At 41.3% G+C, this 19,698-nt stretch overlaps 1 protein-coding gene across 2 annotated transcripts in view; it reads right to left on the bottom strand.

Moving 5' to 3' along the window:
* Window positions 1-19,698, bottom strand: part of enpp4 (ectonucleotide pyrophosphatase/phosphodiesterase 4) — a 63,882-nt gene that overhangs the window by 6,465 nt on the left and 37,719 nt on the right. For both annotated transcript variants that reach the window (XM_070885206.1, XM_070885205.1), the window contains 2 exons: window positions 12,254-13,144; window positions 4,124-4,294 (listed from right to left, as the gene is read on the bottom strand). In XM_070885206.1, coding sequence (XP_070741307.1) covers window positions 4,124-4,294; window positions 12,254-13,082 — 1,000 coding nt within the window. In that variant the 5' untranslated portion in view covers window positions 13,083-13,144. The remainder of the gene's footprint in view (window positions 1-4,123; window positions 4,295-12,253; window positions 13,145-19,698) is intronic.

Below are 19,698 nucleotides of genomic sequence, written 5' to 3'. Positions count from 1 at the left end.
ACTGCAATGTTGCTACCACAATAGGGTTCGGTAAGGAATTCCTAGACTTTGACCCAGTGACAATAAAGGAACAGCAATGAAGTCGGGATGGTGTGTCACTTGGGAAATGTTGAGGTGATGGTGTTCCATTATCTTGCTGCTTTTGTCCTTCTTAGTGGTTGAAGTTGTGGGATTAGGAGGTGCTATCGAAGTAAGTTTGGTAGTTCATCCTGTAAGATAGTATTTACTACAATGAGACGATGGTGAAGGAGGAAGTAGATATCAAGTCCCGAGGCACTGAGGCATCCTGAATGATGCAAAGATTTGGGTCCAGTGGTGACTATTCCATCACACTCCTGACTTGAGCCTTGTAGGTGGTGGAGAGGCTTTGAGGGGATGAGATGCAGAGATGAGGCACTCGTTGCTGAATGCCCAGTCTCTGCCCTGAATTTGTAGCCATGTCATTGATAAGACAGAGTGAAAGAAAGACATTATAAAGCGCTTCACAGTAAATTAAGTACAGGTTGTACCTCTCCAGTCTGGGACTCTTTAGTCTGGAATCATTCCTGGTCTGGCATCATTGCCGGTGGGGGTGGCGTCCCACACCGTGTCCTGGGGCTGGCTGCTCCTCTTCTCCCCACTGCCTCCGGTGTTCCCTCCTAGGTCGGGTCGGTGGGCTGTGTCTTGGGGCTGACTGCTCCTCTTCTCCCCGTTGCCCCCTCCTAGATCGGGTCGGAGCGGGAGCGAGGCCAGAGTTTTGCAGCCAGAGCAGTCAGGAGCCTGAGCGCTGTCATCAGGACCCGGTAAGTCTAAGGTTGGCGTGACATCCCGTGGTCCGGAAAATTCTCTGGCCTTGCACAGTCAGTTCCCAAGGATGCTGGACTGGAGAGGTACAACCTGTACTTTTGAAGTGCAGTCACTGTTGTAATGTTGGAAAACAAAACAGCCAATATGCTCGCAGCAAAGGTCCTACAAACCGCAATGAGATAAATGACCAGATAACATGTTTTTTTATGATGTTAGTTAAGGAATAAATAATATCTAGGATACTGAGAAAATCCCTCTGCTCCTCTTCGAATAGTGCCGTCCACACGAGAAGGCAGACAGGGGTCTCGGTTTAGTGTCTCATCCAAAAGATGGCATTATTGACAGTGCAGCACTGGATTGTCAGCCTAGATTATGATTATAATTTGGCTGACAGAATTCCATTAATTGTCCAAAAGTTCTTTGATTGGGAATTCACTTGAACAGTACAGTAACTGAAGTTTGAAAGATCACTCTGTTATGCTGCTAACCATTAAGCCAGACAAGCTTGTACCCAAAATCCAACAATGATTCTTTAAAATTAAAAACATGATTTGTTCAAATACTATTGAATAAACTCCTCAGGACTGCTTGTGATTTCATTAGTCATTTTGTAAAACAATTGTAAAAAATATCTGGGATTTCATTCTAAGGTTTGCAGTTCAGGTGAACTAACAATCTGGAAGATGGGATGCCAGGCCAACACGCTTCCTAGAATTGAAACTGGAAACTCACTGTTGACAACTTTGGCAGAAAAAAAAATCAAAGAGCAAGTTATTATTTAAATGGAGAAAGTTTGCAAAGTGCCGCAGTACAGCGGGACCTGGGGGTACTTGTGCATGAAATGCAAAAGGATAGTGTGCAGGTACAGCAAGTGATCAGGAAGGCCAATGGTATCTTGGCCTTTATTGCAAAGGGGATGGAGTATAAAAGCAGGAAAGTCTTGCTACAACTATATAAGGTATTGGTGAGGCTACACCTGGAATACTGCTTGCAGTTTTGGTTTCCATATTTACGAAAGGATATACTTGGTTTGGAGGCAGTTCAGAGAAGGTTCACAAGGTTGATTCCGGGGATGAGGGGGTTGACTTATGAGGAAAGGTTGAGTAGGTTGGGCCTCTACTCACTGGAATTCAGAAGAACGAGAGGTGATCTTATCAAAACGTATAAGATTATGAGGGGGCTTGACAAGGTGGATGTTTCCACTGATGGGGGAGACTAGAACTAGAGGGCATGATCTTAGAATAAGGGGCCGCCCATTTAAAACAGAGATGAGGAGAAATTTCTTCTGAGGGTTGTGAATCTGTGGAATTCGCTGCCTCAGAGAGCTGGGACGTTGAATAAATTTAAGACAGAAATAGACAATTTCTTAAACGATAAGGGGATAAGGGGTTATGGTGAGCGGGCGGGGAAGTGGAGCTGAGTCCATGATCAGATCAGCCATGATCTTATTGAATGGCGGAGCAGGCTCGAGGGGCCATATGGCCTACTCCTGTTCCTATTTCTTATGTTCTTATGTAACACAGTCATCAGATATCACTATTTAGTTCTTAGTGTTCCTATCACTTACAGTAGAACATAAACTATCATTTTGAAGGAGATATGCACGGATATCTTGTCTGATTGCATTATCCAGGTTTAGTAGTTTGGCCTTATACAATGATACTCTGCCCTCTACAAGAAAAGGACAAATTCATTTTTGCTTCAAATGTCATTCCGATTTAGGTGGTGGTGCACTGACAATGCAACATCTCTGCATTATTACAAGTTCACAAAAACATCAAGTTGGCAGTAACTTATTCATTTTCAACAAGTGAGCTGACAAGTACTTTGTAATAGGACATTTGCCAGAAACTGCAGCCAAATCTATTTGGGATTGTTGAAACCATGTTTATCATTCCTCTGGATGTCAGATGACTGGTTTGTCTTGGTTCCACCAGCACTGGTTTGTGACAGACTGATCACTGCAGGTCTATTAGAAAACCAATTTGCATAGTACTGGAGGGCTTCTCATGTCTATAAAATAACAGGTCAATAATCAACAAGGAGAGCAGCGACAAGGGCAGAAAAGCAGAGACAAACTGGAAGGGGAAATATACAAATGATACAACCAGCTGATATTTTTTTTAAAACAGGAATTTGAAATTGTTCTAAAATACAGATTTAAGTGATATTTTGTGTAGTATAATCATCTAACAATTACATCTACTTATGTTAAATATTTTACTTCCCTGACATACAATATAGCATCATAGCATCAGTTTTCATAGCAGTAGATTAGGTCATATATAACAAGCAGGAGCATTGGTTCAGAGTGAGTAGCTCAGTCACATTTCATTTCTGTGGAATCTGTGAACCCTGAGATTTTTACTGGTGTGTTGAGGATAGGTTCTCAGTTTTACAGGTACTTTGAAAATGCAAGATTTTGACATTGCAACATCTCAAAACATTGCCAAAGAAACACAAGTTTACATTGATTATAAATAGGTTAAAAAAAATTAAATACCGTTCCCAGTTCCGGTAACAGCCCAAGGAGTACAGATAAATTTCATGCACCAAGTATAGACTAAGAGACAAAGTGTTGTGCAGAAAGCACTTGGACATGCTAAGAAGGGGGAAGACCAATATTTTTCTAGAAAAAAGGCAGCCAAATGGAATAATGAGACAGAGCATCCATACCACAAACTTAGCATGCGAGGCAGGCTCAAATCAAGGCAGCAGCAACAGGCAGGCAGAACTTAGGGAAACAGGTAGGACACATGGCAAGTAGGCAGGACTTGGCGTGTAAACTGAAGTGATTGATATCTGTCTGGAGCTATTTTCTCCTTAACATTTTCATCTAGTTATGGATTTTCCATTTTATACATGTTTCCAGTGAGACCTTTGCACAATTCCTGCACAAAACTGAAAATCTGGGCCATCAATCATACTCTACCATTCTGTCAAATTTCCTGTAGAAAACGAAAACCCTTCTGCCTCAGGAATGAGTAAATCCTGCAAGTTTGATTGATAATCCACTAACAATTATTAGAAAATAACTTGTTTATTCCTTACATATTATAGCTTGGCAACAATCTGTGTTGCAACAGCTTTGTGACCTTGAGTATCAAGTTTTCCTCTGTTCATTATAAAAATCCATCAATGCCATTTAATTTTATGTCTGACCCCATAGAAGTTTCTGATTGATTGTTGGAAACAGTTGTACACCCATCAGTTGGATTTTTTTTATGTACACAAATGGAACAAACTGAAGCAACACCAGGAAAGAACCTAGTTCAGACTGAATACAGTGCTCAAGATTTCAAAAATAAAAATATAATCATTTGCATTCTGAACTTACACTGGGTGATTGATCCATTCTGAACAATTGTCCATCCTTCATCAGCAACAAGAAGAATTGGTTGAATCCTTTCATTGTGTTTGTAGTGAAAACGTTCTGGAATATCTTCTTTTAAATATACCTTCATGTGACTATCACAGTTCAACAGTAATTCATATACATTACTTATGTCTGTTAATAAAAATGGAATCACATGTTGAATCAAAACTGACCATAAATGAATGTTAAAACTAAAGTAACATTGTGTAACTCTACTGGAATGCTGACTGAGCCTGCCCATGTAAAGGCAGCACAATTGTCACTATGATGCTTAGATCTTTGCCATATGCAGAATATGACTGCAGCATGGGCTATAAAAATACATCTACAACCCATTATTATCCAAATCCAAGATTTATAATACTTTTAATTGATCCAATACACTTTGAATAATAGTTACTCAAGATTCTGACCCAGTGAAGTAGACGTCAGACCAATGGAATATCCACCCTTGCCGTGACTGGACTTACAAGTTATCAACATGTAGGGGTAAAGATTTGTCTCGGGCGGTAGTGCAAAAAGGATGGTATCGGATCGGCCGCCCGTTATATGCAGCGCCCGATATTCAGTTCCATTGCAGGACGCCGCATACAACGGGCGACCAATCCGATACCACTCGCTGTGCGCCACCGACTAAGATGAATTTCTACCCCAGAATGTTTAAATATTCTGGAATGTCTCTCTCTCAGGATTCTTGTGTTTATTACACATGAATTAAATAGTGATATGCAGTGCATCTGGTATTAACTATAAAACCATTGCTGTGCACACTGAGCTTACATCAAATCCCCAAGACTGCATCAAGTATAGTCACTACTTGCAGTGTCACCCACAACAATATGTGCAAGGACACAAAGACATAATTACAGAATACATTCCTAAACATTTTTTAAAAAAAAGAACAGTCCTACTGTGCTTATATCATACAATCAAAATCATGAGAATGGTCATAATCTCTTGCCTGTAATTATGCACTAATAAACCTCAGGCAAATAAATGTTACTGCACGTACCTAAGTTATTTTGTATGGCAACTTGAAGAGACACTACAACAACCATGTTAATGAAGCCAGCCACACACGGAGAAAAGGTGGGTAATTTTAAACTAACTTGCTGGCGGGAAACCCATGGGACCGGGTGAAACACCAGTTTTACACCCCGCACAATATTACACTCCATTGGTTTCAATGGAGATTAAAGTCTGCCGGAGTGGAAAACTAGAGTGGAGAGGTAGCAATTTTTTTTAATGTAGCGAGTTATGATGATCCGGAATGCACTACCTGAAAGGATGGCAGAAGCAGATTCAATGGTAATTCCAACTTTCAAATTGGAATTGGATAAATACTTGAAAAGGAAAAAATTGCAGGGTTAAGGAGAAAAAGCAGGGGAGTGGGTCCAATTGGATTGCACTTTCAAAGAGCCGACACAGGTACAATGGACTGAATGGCCTGTGCTGTATGATTTTATGATTTTGTGTTGATACGGGGATTTAGCAGTTATTATTGCTTGCTCCTGATGTCTGTACCAAGGATCTGCTCCATAATAAAGGAAAATTGAAGCCTCTGCAGATCGATCTAATGCTATATAGGTGCACCAGGCAACAACTATGGGATTTGCCATGGCTACATCAATGAAGGCAATAAAATCAACTAAGTCAGAGCAGATATTCTAGTTACACAACCATAATCGGCATAAGGTTGCGCTATAAAAGGAGTGGACACTTCACTTTGTTGGAGCAAAATCTAGAAGCTCTGGAGCAAAAATATCTTTTATTTTTATAATATTTTAAACACAAGTGTCTTTGAGGCTGATTCATATAGCATATCATCCCTGACAACAAACATGAGCAAAAACAATCTACTTCAACAATTCTCACAACTTTTACAACCGGGGCCACCAATAAAATCTCACCTTCTCACATCCCTTTAACTATGGATACTGATTATGTCAGAAAAAAGTCTCTCCTTCCTTTCCATGTGTCATTCTCCTCTCCTTCCCTTTACTGTGTCTTTATTTCCCTTCTGTGGCTCTCTGTCTCATTCATACCTTCCCTTCACCAGTTTTTCTCTCCTCCCTCTTAATTCACTCACTTTCTCTGGATTGCTTGGATTCTCCTCTCTTCTGCCACTATCTCATAAATCTCACCTTTTCTTTGTATCTCCCACTCCTCTTTCCTCCCTTCCCTCTTTCTTGCCTCTATTCGGTTTTCTTTTTACAGGATGACTGCAGGTCCTCTTGAACCAGAATGAGATATAATGTGGTCAGGACCGAGGGAGAAGACAGGGTCCATTTATAGTAGCAGTGGGAGCAGGTCTGGGTCTGGGGTCATTGCAGCAGCAGCAGCAATCTGAATTTATATAGTTTCTTTAATATAAAAATAACTTTCCACGGTACTTCACAGACAAGCATGAGGAAAACAAATGCCCAGCCAAGATGGGAAAGATCAGCATATAGATTGGGCTAACCAAACTGGAATCAATACGGTGGAGGAGGATTTCCTGGAGTGCATAAGGGATGGTTTTCTAGACCAATATGTCGAGGAACCAATTAGGGGGGAGGCCATCTTAGACTGGGTGTTGTGTAATGAGAGAGGATTAATTAGCAATCTCGTTGTGCGAGGCCCCTTGGGGAAGAGTGACCATAATATGGTGGAATTCTACATTAGGATGGAGAATGAAACAGTTAATTCAGAGACCATGGTCCAGAACTTAAAGAAGGGTAACTTTGAAGGTATGAGGCGTGAATTGGCTAAGATAGATTGGCGAATGATACTTAGGGGGTTGACAGTGGATGGCAATGGCAGACATTTAGAGACCGCATGGATGAACTACAACAATTGTACATCCCTGTCTGGCGTAAAAATAAAAAAGGGAAGGTGGCTCAACCGTGGCTATCAAGGGAAATCAGGGATAGTATTAAAGCCAAGGAAGTGGCATACAAATTGGCCAGAAATAGCAATGAACCTGGCGACTGGGAGAAATTTAGAACTCAGCAGAGGAAGACAAAGGGTTTGATTAGGGCAGGGAAAATAGAGTACGAGAGGAAGCTTGCAGGTAACATTAAAACGGACTGCCAAAAGCTTCTATAGATATGTAAAGAGAAAAAGGTTAGTAAAGACAAACGTAGGTCCCCTGCAGTCAGAATCAGGGGAAGTCATAACAGGGAGCAAAGAAATGGCAGACCAATTGAACAAGTACTTTGGTTCGGTATTCACTAAGGAGGACACAAACAACCTTCTGGATATAAAAGGGGTCAGAGGGTCGAGTTAGAAGGAGGAACTGAGGGAAATCCGTATTAGTCGGGAAATTGTGTTGGGGAAATTGATGGGATTGAAGGCCAATAAATGCCCAGGGCCTGATGGTCTGCATCCCAGAGTACTTAAGGAGGTACTGGAAATAGCAGATGTATTGACAGTCATTTTCCAACATTCCATAGACTCTGAATCAGTTCCTGTGGAGTGGAGCGTAGCCAATGTAACCACACTTTTTAAAAAAGGAGGGAGAAAACGGGGAATTATAGACCGGTCAGCCTGACATCGGTAGTGGGTAAAATGATGGAATCGATTATTAAGGATGTTAAGCATTTGGAAAGAGGTGACATGATAGGTCCAAGTCAGCATGGATTTGTGAAAGGGAAATCATGCTTGACAAATCTTCTGGAATTTTTTGAGGATGTTTCCAGTAGAGTAGACAAGGGAGAACCAGTTGATGTGGTGTATTTGGACTTTCAGAAGGCTTTCGACAAGGTCCCACACAAGAGATTAATGTGCAAAGTTAAAGCACATGGGATTGGGGGTAGTGTGCTGACGTGGATTGAGAACTGGTTGGCAGACAGGAAGCAAAGAATAGGAGTAAATGGGTACTTTTCAGAATGGCAGGCAGTGACTAGTGGGGTACCACAAGGTTCTGTGCTGGGGCCCCAGCTGTTTACATTGTACATTAATGATTTAGACGAGGGGATTAAATGTAGTATCTCCAAATTTGCGGATGACACCAAGTTGGGTGGCAGTGTGAGCTGCGAGGAGGATGCTATGAGGCTGCAGAGTGACTTGGATAGGTTAGGTGAGTGGGCAAATGCATGGCAAATGAAGTATAATGTGGATAAATGTGAGGTTATCCACTTTGGTGGTAAAAACAGAGAGACAGACTATTATCTGAATGGTGACAGATTAGGAAAAGGGAAGGTGCAACGAGACCTGGGTGTCATGGTACATCAGTCATTGAAGGTTGGCATGCAGGTACAGCAGGCGGTTAAGAAAGCAAATGGCATGTTGGCCTTCATAGTGAGGGGATTTGAGTACAGGGGCAGGGAGCTGTTATTACAGTTGTACAGGGCCTTGGTGAGGCCACACCTGGAGTATTGTGTACAGTTTTGGTCTCCTAACTTGAGGAAGGACATTCTTCCTATTGAGGGAGTGCAGCGAGGGTTCACCAGACTGATTCCCGGGATGGCGGGTCTGACATATCAAGAAAGACTGGATCAACTGGACTTGTATTCACTGGAGTTCAGAAGAATGAGAGGGGATCTCATAGAAACGTTTAAAATTCTGACGGGTTTAGACAGGTTAGATGCAGGAGGAATGTTCCCAATGTTGGGGAAGTCCAGAACAGGGGGTCACAGTCTGAGGATAAGGGATAAGCCATTTTAGGACCGAGATGAGGAGAAACTTCTTCACCCAGAGAGTGGTGAACCTGTGGAATTCTCTACCACAGAAAGTTGTTGAGGCCAATTCACTAAATATATTCAAAAAGTAGTTAGATATAGTCCTTACTACTAGGGGGATCGAGGGGTATGGCGAGAAAGCAGGATAATGGGGTACTGAAGTTGCATGTTCAGCCATGAACTCATTGAATGGCGGTGCAGGCTCGAAGGGCCGAATGGCCTACTCCTGCACCTATTTTCTATGTTTCTATGTTTCTAGGAGGAGAGGGGGACCAAAAGGTGAGTCAAGCAGATGGGCTGTGAAAAATATTTTAAAGGAGGAAAGACAGGTGGAGAATCAGAGAGCTTTATGTAGTAAAATCAAGAGAGTAGGACCCAGGCAGTTGAAGGTGCTGTCACTAATGGTAAGGGGAATAAGCAAAAGGCCTGTACCAGAGGAACAGAGCATTTGGGAGATTACAGAGCTGGAGGAGATTGCAAAGATAGAGTGGGCAAAGCCATGGAAGGATTTAAAGACAATGACAATGATTTTGAATGTAATGCTTTGGGGAACTTGGAGCCAATACAGGTCAACAAGGACAGGGTGCTGGGTGAGTCGGATTTAATTGTGGAACAAGGATACATACAGGGTTCAATAGCATATCAAGAATGTAAACTGTTCAGTTCAGCCTAAGATAGTGGCTGGGAGAAAGTCAAAGGACTAGAGTTTGCCACCGGGGCTGTAAGACAATGGCCTATAATCTCATCTGTTATTAGTTTATGGTAACTGCTGCAATTGGCCCTTCGTAACAAAGTGATCACCAAGGAAGAGGATGCTGCCATAGACATAGAGAAGGAGGATGTAGTGGAGACACTTAATAGGATAAACATTGCTAAAGAGGTATTAAAAGGCTGGCTGTACGTAAAGTAGCTAAATCACCAGGAGAGAATGGGATGCATCCTAGGATGCAGAGGGAATTGAGGACGGAAATCGCAGAGGTACTGGCCGTTATATTCCAATCCTCCATAGATATGGGGGTGGTGCCAGAGGACTGGAGAATTGCAAAGGTTACAACTTTGTTCAAAAAAGGGAGTAGAGATAAACCCAGCAACTATAGGCCAGTCAATTTAACCTCAGTATTGGGGAAGCTTTTAGAAACAGTAATCAGGGACAAAAGTAACTCACTTGGATAGATGTGGATTAATTAAAGAAAACCAGCACGGATTCATTAAAGGAAAATCATGTTTAACCAACTTGATTGAGTTTTTTTGATGAGGTGACAGAGAGGTTTGATGAGGGTAATGCGGTTGATGTAATGTACATGGATTTCCAAAAGGCGTTTGACAAAGTCCACATAATAGGCTTGCCAGCAAAATTGAAGCCCATGGAATAAAAAGGACAGTGGCAGCCTGAATACAAAATTGACTAAATGACAGGAAACAGTGTAGCGATAAACGGTTGTTTTTCAGACTGGGGTAGGTACTGGGACCACTGTTTTTCATGATATGTATTAATGGCTTGGTTGTGGGTGTACAGGGCACAATTTCAAAATTTGCAGCTGACACAAAACTTGGAAGTATAGAGAACAGTGAAGAGAAAGTGATAGGCAGGCTGGTGAAATGGGCGAACACGTGGCAGATGAAGTTGTAGCAGAAAAGTGTGAAGTGATGCATTTTGGTAGAAAGAATGAGGAGAGGACATATAAACTAAATGGTACAATCCTAAAGGTAGTGCACAGAGAGACCTGGGGTACATGTGTATAAATCGTTGAAGGTGGCAGGGCAGGTTGAGAAAGCATTTAAAAAGGCTTAGGAGATCTTGGGAAATGGAGGTATAGAGTACAAAAGTATGGAAATTATGATGAACCTGTATAAAACACTAGTTTGGCCCCAACTAGAATATTGTGACAATTCTGAGCACCACATTTTAGGAAGGATGTGAAAGCCTTAGAGAAATTGCAGACAAGATTTACGAGAATTATTCCAGGAATGAGGGACCTCAGTTCATTGATAGACTGGAGAAGCTGGGGTTGTTCTCCTTCGAGCCGAGAAGATTGAGAGGAATTTGATAGAGGTAAAAAAATCATGAAGGGTCTGGTCAGGGTAGAGAGAAACTGTTCCCATTGGCAGAGGGGTCGAGAACCAGAAGACACAGATTTAAGCTTGTTGGCAAAAGAACCAAAGGCGATATACGAAAAAACTTTTTTATGCAGTGAGTGGTTTGGATCTGAAAGGGTGGTGGAAGCAGACTCAATTTTATCTTTCAAAAGGGAGTTGGATAAGTATCTGAAGGAAAAAAAAACTGCAGAGCTATGGGGAAAGGGCAAGGGAGATGGGACTAGTTAAGAGTCGGCACGGGCCGAATGGCTTTCTGTGCTGTAACCATTCTATGAATCTATTAAAAGGTATGACCAGGCAATGACAAAGTGATACCACAGAGGAATTTTAACTATTGCTTCCAGAAATATAAACACAATGGCCCAAATATTATTGTCAAAATAACTGTGCTGTCTGCTGATTACAATGATTCTTGTGTGCAGCCAGTGCTACCATTGGGTTGTTAGGGACCAATCAGTCAATAACTGAAAAATACTGGAGATGCTGGAAATATAAAACAAAAGCAGAAAAATGCTGGAAACACTCATCAGGTCAGACAGCATCTTTATTGCCGGACCTGCTGAGTGCGTTCACCAATGATCAAATATTGTATATACACCAAAGTAGCTGAACCACCAAACCCACATAGCTTGCCTTTAACCAACACGGATTCAGAGCCCTACCAGTCAAACATGGAACAACCAGATTAGTGACAGGATTAGCTACAGCCAATCAGATTGCCAGGAACAGAATGGTAACATGATCATCATTGACAAATGATACTATTTAAAAATGTCATGATGTTCAAGGTCATATGATCAGTGTTGGTCAGAAGCAGATGCCAGTTATTTTGGTATCTTGTATAGATACTTCAGTCCATAGGGATAGTTCTGATCTGACATGCAGTGCTATCATGTAGTTTATGTGCAATGTATCCACAATAAAGAATTAATAATTGGAACATGATCTATATTAGAATTAAGGGATCAAGAGACTAACTTTTAAATTCTTATTTGGATTTGGGCATATGTTTTCGAACTGGGGTCTATGAGGGAATCACATGATGTCTATGTAATTGTTTTCTGTATATCATATTCCGCTATTTGTTGATTTACTAATTTGGTTAGCGTATGCTCATAAAATGAATTTTCCGCTATGTAAGTTTTCCTTTAAGTAACTGCACATTGACGTTCAACAATTACGACATTGAGGACCCCACATAGAAAGGTTTGAAAACCTGTAGTTGAGAATATCAAGTTCAACTTCTTATACCCAAATTCATTCATTACTTCCTTTTAGAAATAACTTAAGTCTGGAGTTGACCAATCAATACTGTATAGTTATTACTGCTTACTTGCATGGGGTAATATAGCTGTTACTGGAGAATAAGTCACCCGAGTGTAGTTACCACGCCCAATGCAATTATCCAGTTCTATAACTTTCTTTGCAGAACATTGTGCCATTCCATGATCACTGGTGATAATTACATTAACTGTGTTCCAGAGTCCAGTCTTTTGAAGTTGATCGATTAAATAGCCAATGCGATCATCCACTTCCTTCAACATGTTGCCCAGTTCTTTACTGTCGGGTCCATAATGGTGCCCAGTGGCATCAGGCTCCTCCCAGTACAATGCACCAAAATTAATGGGTTCGGTTGAGTTGGAAAACCATTGTATAATGTGGTCAACCCTCTTACTGAATGAGACATTGTGGTCATATTTCAAGTAATAAGAAGGCATTGTATTGTGTATTGACACATCAGTACCAGGCCACATTGCTCCACCACTCTTGTGCCCTTGTTGCTGATTAGTTATCCAAATTGGTGTAGCCTCATTCCACCAAAATTGATCTTGATCTGCGAAGATTGAAAAATTCTTTTTGGTGGCTGCATCATACATATGATTGGCCACAATGCCATGGCTTTCTGCATAGCGGCCTGTGACAATGGAGTAATGATTTGGAAAAGTTTTGGTAACAAACACATTTGTTACATGCTTCACATGGGCTCCATCAGCAATCATTTTCTGAAGGTTAGGAAAGGCGTATTGTGCAAGATAATCAGCTCTGAATCCATCAAAGGACACGAGAAGTAATCTAACCTCTGAGTTGCTTGTTGCATTATTACAGTGGCATTCAAGGAATCCAGATACAAATGCCAAGAAATAAACCCAGAAACTTTGCATTGTGGGATAGTTTTCTGAAAGCTTCCACTGTTATAGATCTTCTGGGAGGCCAACTTGGTACACTAAAAAATACAAGACAGTCATTAAATGGCAGATACAACAATAATAGATTGTCAACACCTCATACCTCCAACTGGGTCTTTAAAGAAAAAATGTGAACAAAAGGGCTTCAGGTTGACAACATCTTCTGTTCCTATTAGCATTTGGGAGATCATCTTTTATCAGGGAAAAACACAAGGCTATGATATGCGTCTCTGTATCACACATTACGTAGCAAAAACATTCAAGCTATTGGCCCAGTAATGCACAATTTGCTCAAATAAATCATTTGGAATCAAATATTAGGGTAAATTGCATATGTAGATTAGAGTTTTACTAACTTTATAAGCAGTTATAATTAAACTGTAGAAAATATTGCAATGTTTTCAAGCACTTCCAAAAGAACTAGAAAAAATCTACTCCATTTTCTCTGCTATACCACATTAGAAAATGTCTGCAAATTTATGACACCTATTTATGCTGAATTGGCCAACTTTCAAAATGCCCTTTTTAGTTTTAACAAAACTAAGTTAACAATTTGTAGCACAAGTTGATCAGTCACATATACCAGAGTTTAATTATTGTACCCTTTCCTATAAATAAACACAACAAAGTATCTTGGTGAGACAGTCTATCATAGCAATACACTTTCTATAACCTACTAGATCCATTTGACCATCAGAACAATGAGCCTATTAAAGTTATCAAAATTGAAATATTAATACAGCACTGTTAACCTTTGTCTTGTGATCAAGGCACCGCGCCACAATTTCTGAGCTGAAAAGGCATTGTCTTGTTTTTATGTGAAACAGCCACATGGGGAAGATAGCTTTGGGGGTCTCCTTCTTGTTAAAAACACCACTTATATTCTGTATACAGATCTGCATATTTCATAATTTTTCTTTCATGTAAGTTTCCATCCTGTCCTCTCAAGAAGATAATAATTAGAAGATATAGATAGTTTTACATAGCTACAAAGTAAAACGCAATCGGATAAAAGTCATATGCGATGAGGCAGGTTCTTATCTTGGGAAAGCAGCAAGTTGTCTCAGGAAGCTCAGACTCTGGTGCTCTGAAAGGCTGATGGAGATAAAGATCCAAATCAGCGATAGCACTAAAATTCGTGTTCTTCCGTATGGTGCAGAATTCTGCAAGATCTGATAAAAGTTGGGCAGAAATTCCCCCAAATACCTAGTTTGGATCACAAGGTTGTTACACCCTCAGGTTATGCTATTGTATAATTGAGCAGTACTCAAGACTGCTTATAGGAGTGGCTAATTCTGCACGCAAGAGAATATCTAAGGCACAATCAAAACTTGCAAAAGAAAGCTTCCTGCATATCTCGGGCTGCCCGCAGCACAAATTTTGATACAAGAGTGCTCAATCTCTGCACAACAACAACTTGTATTTATATAACGCCTTTAACGTAGTGAAACGTTCCAAGGCGCTTCACAGGAGTATTACGCAATAACATTTTGATACCAAACCGCATAAGTAGAAATTAGTGCAGGTGACCAAAAGCTTGGTCAAACAGGTATGTTTTAAGGAGCATCTTAAAGGAGGAGAGGTAAAGAGGCAGCGAGGTTTAGGCAGGGAGTTCCAGAGCTTGGTGTCGAGGCAGCAGAAAGCACGGCTACCGATGGTTGAGTTTAATTTTCTTACATTCTTAAGACATTGACAACCATTTTACAGGGTGCATCAATATATCTGAAACATATATTTTCTGTCTTAAGAATATATATTTTTAATAAAATGGTGAATTGGTGCTTGTGATGAACATACAGCTAGCTTTACACACAACCTACTTTCTGAAAAAAATTCATCCACCTTATTTTTTTCACGAAATGAAATTTCTAAAATACAAAATAAGGCTTTAAAGAATAAAAAAAAGATATTTCACAATGATAATTAAATGTATCAACCGAATTGCCTTTTAATGCCTTCATTAAAGCATTAACTTGAAGGCCTCAGCCTCTTCCAAAAGCCTGGGCTTGGACTTGTGTGTTTTCTATAAGCAGTGAGGCGGTGTTTTATTAAGCGAGAGACTGTGTTTATTTTAAGCTCATTAACATCGGGCCAGTGAGCTCCTGTGCACTAAATGGGCATCCCAATGTAGCTCGCCAGATTGATGCCTTCCAATATAAGGCCAACCCGGCTGCCTGCAAGGCAAGGGTGGGGCAAGGATCACAATCACAGTGGGTGGGGGTCCTCAGGTGACAATAGCCCAGATTATTTTTATAGGGCCCTTAAGGAGCATCCCTGCTCCTCGGTGCCTCATAAAAATAATTCCAAACTTACCTTGGCTAGATTTATTCGGCTCCATCACCAGTGTGCATGGCGCTGCCTCTGACCAGTTTCAACCTAAATTGGCAATTGAGGTCCTGGGATCCACATTTGTATATTACATTGGGTCTACTGCCTGAAACAGGTAGGCGCTTTGGGCGCCAGCGGTGGGCTCCTTTCGACATGCTGCTAGCCTTTTCGTCAGCGCTAACAGGGCAGTAAGGCTATCAAGCCCTTTTTGAGGTTGTCACCGGCCTGTTAACGCTAGGTGATAGAAGTGAAAATGGATCCCGGTGTTTTTTTTAAAGCAGGGTGACTCTTTTATTTAAAGAGGCTGTGTGTGTAAAAAAAGCCCCAACAGATTACACTTATTTTGCGTTCTCAAAACATCATGAAGAGCATTAAGCTCAAAGATATTGGCCCTGAAATTCCGATGTCTCGGGCCTGTACGAAGTTTCTACGGACCTGGGAAGGCATCGGAAAAGCCGGTTTTCAGCGCACAATGCGCATGCGCTGAAAACCGGCTTTTCCGACCTGTCCAGCTGGAGCTTTACATGTCTTACCCGTGCGATGCGTTCTCATGCAAAATTCCGACTTTTAGAGATCTTCTGCCCAGGAATAGGGCAGGAAAGTTCTGCGCGAGATAAAGCAGGCGTACAGCCTGCATTCTGTGTGCATCTACCTGAAACTTTGCTTCAAACAGCTCAATAGCCTTCAGCATAAGCAGCAGTCGATGCTGAGCAGTTCTGTAGAGTAAAAGCTTAACACAAACTAAATAAACAGCAGGAAATGGAAACAAGCAGTTTCCTTTCAAAGTAGAGATTCAAATCTTTCAACTTTTATAACATTTGAGTTACCATGTTGTCTATGATCGATTTTAAGTCAGACACTCAGTACCTAGCTCTGTAATTGTGTTGAGATAGAATGCTTTCCAAGAGTCATGCAGAATGTAGAGGATGGCTTCTTGAGAATAATAGTGCAATGGCTTTCCAGCAATTGTAGTGAGTCCCAAATTTTGGCCAAAAGTTTCCACAAACAATCTCAGTTGAACAGCGTACTTTCAACCATGTACTTCCACCTTAGTGAATGGGTCCCGACAAACTGCACATTTTACATAGAGGCTCAGCTTCTCGAACGGATGGGAGGGCAGGAGTTTTCGAATTTAGGACAAGTGCTGTCATCCCATCCTAATTCCGTCATTTGTATGCTGCTGCACAAGGAGGGCAGTTGCTTCTTCAGTGTGTTCTGTCATACATCGGCCTAGCCAATAATTCCTGTCATAAGTGTTATGTCATTAGATGCGCTGATAATGACTCCATGAGGAAATGTATTGTACATGAACTGTAGTGACCTTAGTCCATTTAATGTAACTCTAGAGTGAGTATCACACATGGTGGCCTGCCTTTTATACTAGGCCTGGCACACCTATACAGGTAACCTACAAGCCTCCCACTGCAGTGCTCTCTGGTGGCACACCTGAGTAACCATACAGCTGGTGTACAAGTTCCCATAGTGGTTCCCTCTGGTGGCACATCATATGTACTAATACAAGCAGTAAACATGCTTGGATACATGACAATAAGAACATAAGAAATAGGAACAGGAGTAGGCTATACGACCTCAAGCCTGCTCCACCATTCAATATCATGGCTGATCTGATCATGGACTCAGCTCCACTTCCCTGCCCGCTCCCCATAACCCCTTATCGTTTAAGAAACTGTCTATTTCGGTCTTAAATTTACTTAATGTCCCAGCTTCCACAGCTCTCTGAAGCAGCAAATTCCAGATTCACAATTCTCAGAAGAAATTTTTCCTCATTTCAGTTCTAAATGGGCGACCCCTTATTCTATCATGCCCTCTAGTTCTAGTCTCCCCCACCAGTGGAAACATCCTCTCTGCATCCACCTTGTCAAGCCGCCTCATAATCTTATACGTTTCTATAAGATCACCTCTCATTCTTCTGAATTCCAATGAGTAGAGGCCCAACCTACTCAACCTTTCCTCATAAGTCAATCCACTCATCCCCGGGATCAACCTAGTGAAACTTCTCTGAATCGCCTCCACTGAAACCAAAACTGCACGCAGTATTCCAGGCCTCACCAATACCCTGTACAGCTGTAACAAGACTTCCCTGCTTTTATACTCCATTCCCTTTGCAATAAAGACCAAGATTCCATTGGCCTTCCTGATCATTTGCTGTACCTGCATACTCTCTTTTTGTGTTTCATGCACATGTACCCCCCCAGGTCTCCCTGTATTGCAGCACTTTGCAATCTTTCTCCATTAAAGAATAATTTGCTCTTCGATTTTTTTTCTGGCAAAGTGCATGATCTCACACTTTCCAACATTATACTCCATCTACCAAATTTTTGCCCACTCACTTAGCCTGTCTATGCCCTCCTGCAGCCTCTTTATGTCCTCCTCACACATTACCCTTCCTCCCATCTTTGTATCGTCAGCAAACTTGGCTACGTTACACTCAGTCCCCTCTTCCAAGTCGTTAATATAGATTGTAAATAGTTGGGGTCCCAGCACTGATCCCTGCGGCACCCCACTCATTACTGATTGGTTCATTCTCTGGTTGGCATTTATCCCGACTCTCTGTTTTCTGTTTATCAGCCAATCTTCTATCCATGCTAATATATTACCCCCAACTCTGTGAACTTTTATCTTGTGCAGTACCCTTTTGTGTGTTATCTTGTCAAATGCCTTCTGGAAGCCCAAATACACCACATCCACTGGTTCCCCTTTATCCACCCTGTTTGTTACATCCTCAAAGAATTCCAGAAAATGTGTCAAATATGACTTCCCCTTCATAAATCCATGTTGACTTTGCCTGACCAAATTTTGCTTTTCCAAATGTCCTGTTACTGCTTCTTTAATAATGGGAGTCCAACATTTTCCCAACCACAGATGTTAAGCTAACTGTCTATAGTTTCTTGCTTTTTGTCTGCCTCCTTTTTTGAATCGGGGCATTACATTTGCAGTTTTCCAATCTGCTGGGACCTCCCCAGAATCCAGGGAATTTTGGTAAATTACAACCAATGCATCCACAATCCCTGCCGCTACTTCTCTTAAGACCCTAGGATGCAAGCCATCATCCAGGAGATTTATCTGCCTTTAGTCCCATTATCTTACTGATAGTCCCGCCAACTTACAACCTCCCCAAACCAGAAATTTTGTGGCCATCAATCTTATAAACACTTTCTCCTCCTTTCATTTGTACATGCAGTTTAGAAGTCGCTATTTTTAATTTGCTGGCCATGCTATTACACACTGCACAACTACGACCCGTTCAGAAATGCAAGACATTTTTAAAGTCTTTATATTGCTTTAATTAACTTTTAAAACTATTAAAATGTTTAAATTAAATTAGGCAATCTTTAAACTATTCTAAAAGATTATAAAATCATTGAAAAACTCACCTTTCAAAGCCTTATAGTGATCTCTAAACCAGCTGCAATACTGAAGTAAAAAAAAAATCAGGGGCGTGGCATATCTAAACAAACTCCTTTTGACAGCTCCTATGGGCGGAGACAAACTCCAAAAGAAGCCACAGGCTTCGCGCGCGCTGCGTTCCTGGGCGGCGTGACGTCATACGCTGCCTGGGAACCTTCATCACTCTATCTGAAGTTCAAGAGGGCGCAGGAGAGAATGTTAAGTGCGCATTTTTTTTCCTTTTACCAGATTGCCCGCGGGAATGGTGTTACCGGAATTTCAGGGCCGATGTCTTTCTTCATTGCAATTGATTTAATTTTCAATAAAAGTTGTATTTTGAAGCAAACAGTCTCTAATTATTTCACTTGGTATCGCTTGTTATATTGACATTTAAAAGATATAACCATTCTAATCACTAACAACTGTCAGTGTCACACACTCACACCCAGTGACAGATACACATGGAAATATCACAAAAAACAATCACAAAATGCCAATTTCAATTTTATAGACATCCCTTAGAAAGTCACAAATCAGTGCTGACACACATGGAATTCCTCCCAATTCTGTCTTGCCAGTTCTATGTCCCCATCAGCTCTGCCTTCCAAATCTCAGGTTTTCACCCCTCAGTAATGCCAGATCAAAGGACACCCATGCTGCCAAACTCCACTACTATAATGTCAAACTCTAGGACCCCCATCAGAGTTCTGCCAAAACCCCAGAACTATTCCCCACTATACCTATTTCCCCCTCCCCAGTATTACTAAATACCAGGGGCTAGACTTTCCACTAGGTGGCTAAGGCCCAAAAAAAGGGCCTTGTTCCAGCGATGTGGGACGTATCGCCCGTGCTGATT

The sequence above is a fragment of the Pristiophorus japonicus genome, chromosome 7 (assembly GCF_044704955.1).
Source record: "Pristiophorus japonicus isolate sPriJap1 chromosome 7, sPriJap1.hap1, whole genome shotgun sequence".
NCBI classification, from domain to species: domain Eukaryota; kingdom Metazoa; phylum Chordata; class Chondrichthyes; family Pristiophoridae; genus Pristiophorus; species Pristiophorus japonicus.
Note: the sequence above shows the minus strand (reverse complement) of the source record. Positions and strands in the feature narration are given on the sequence as shown.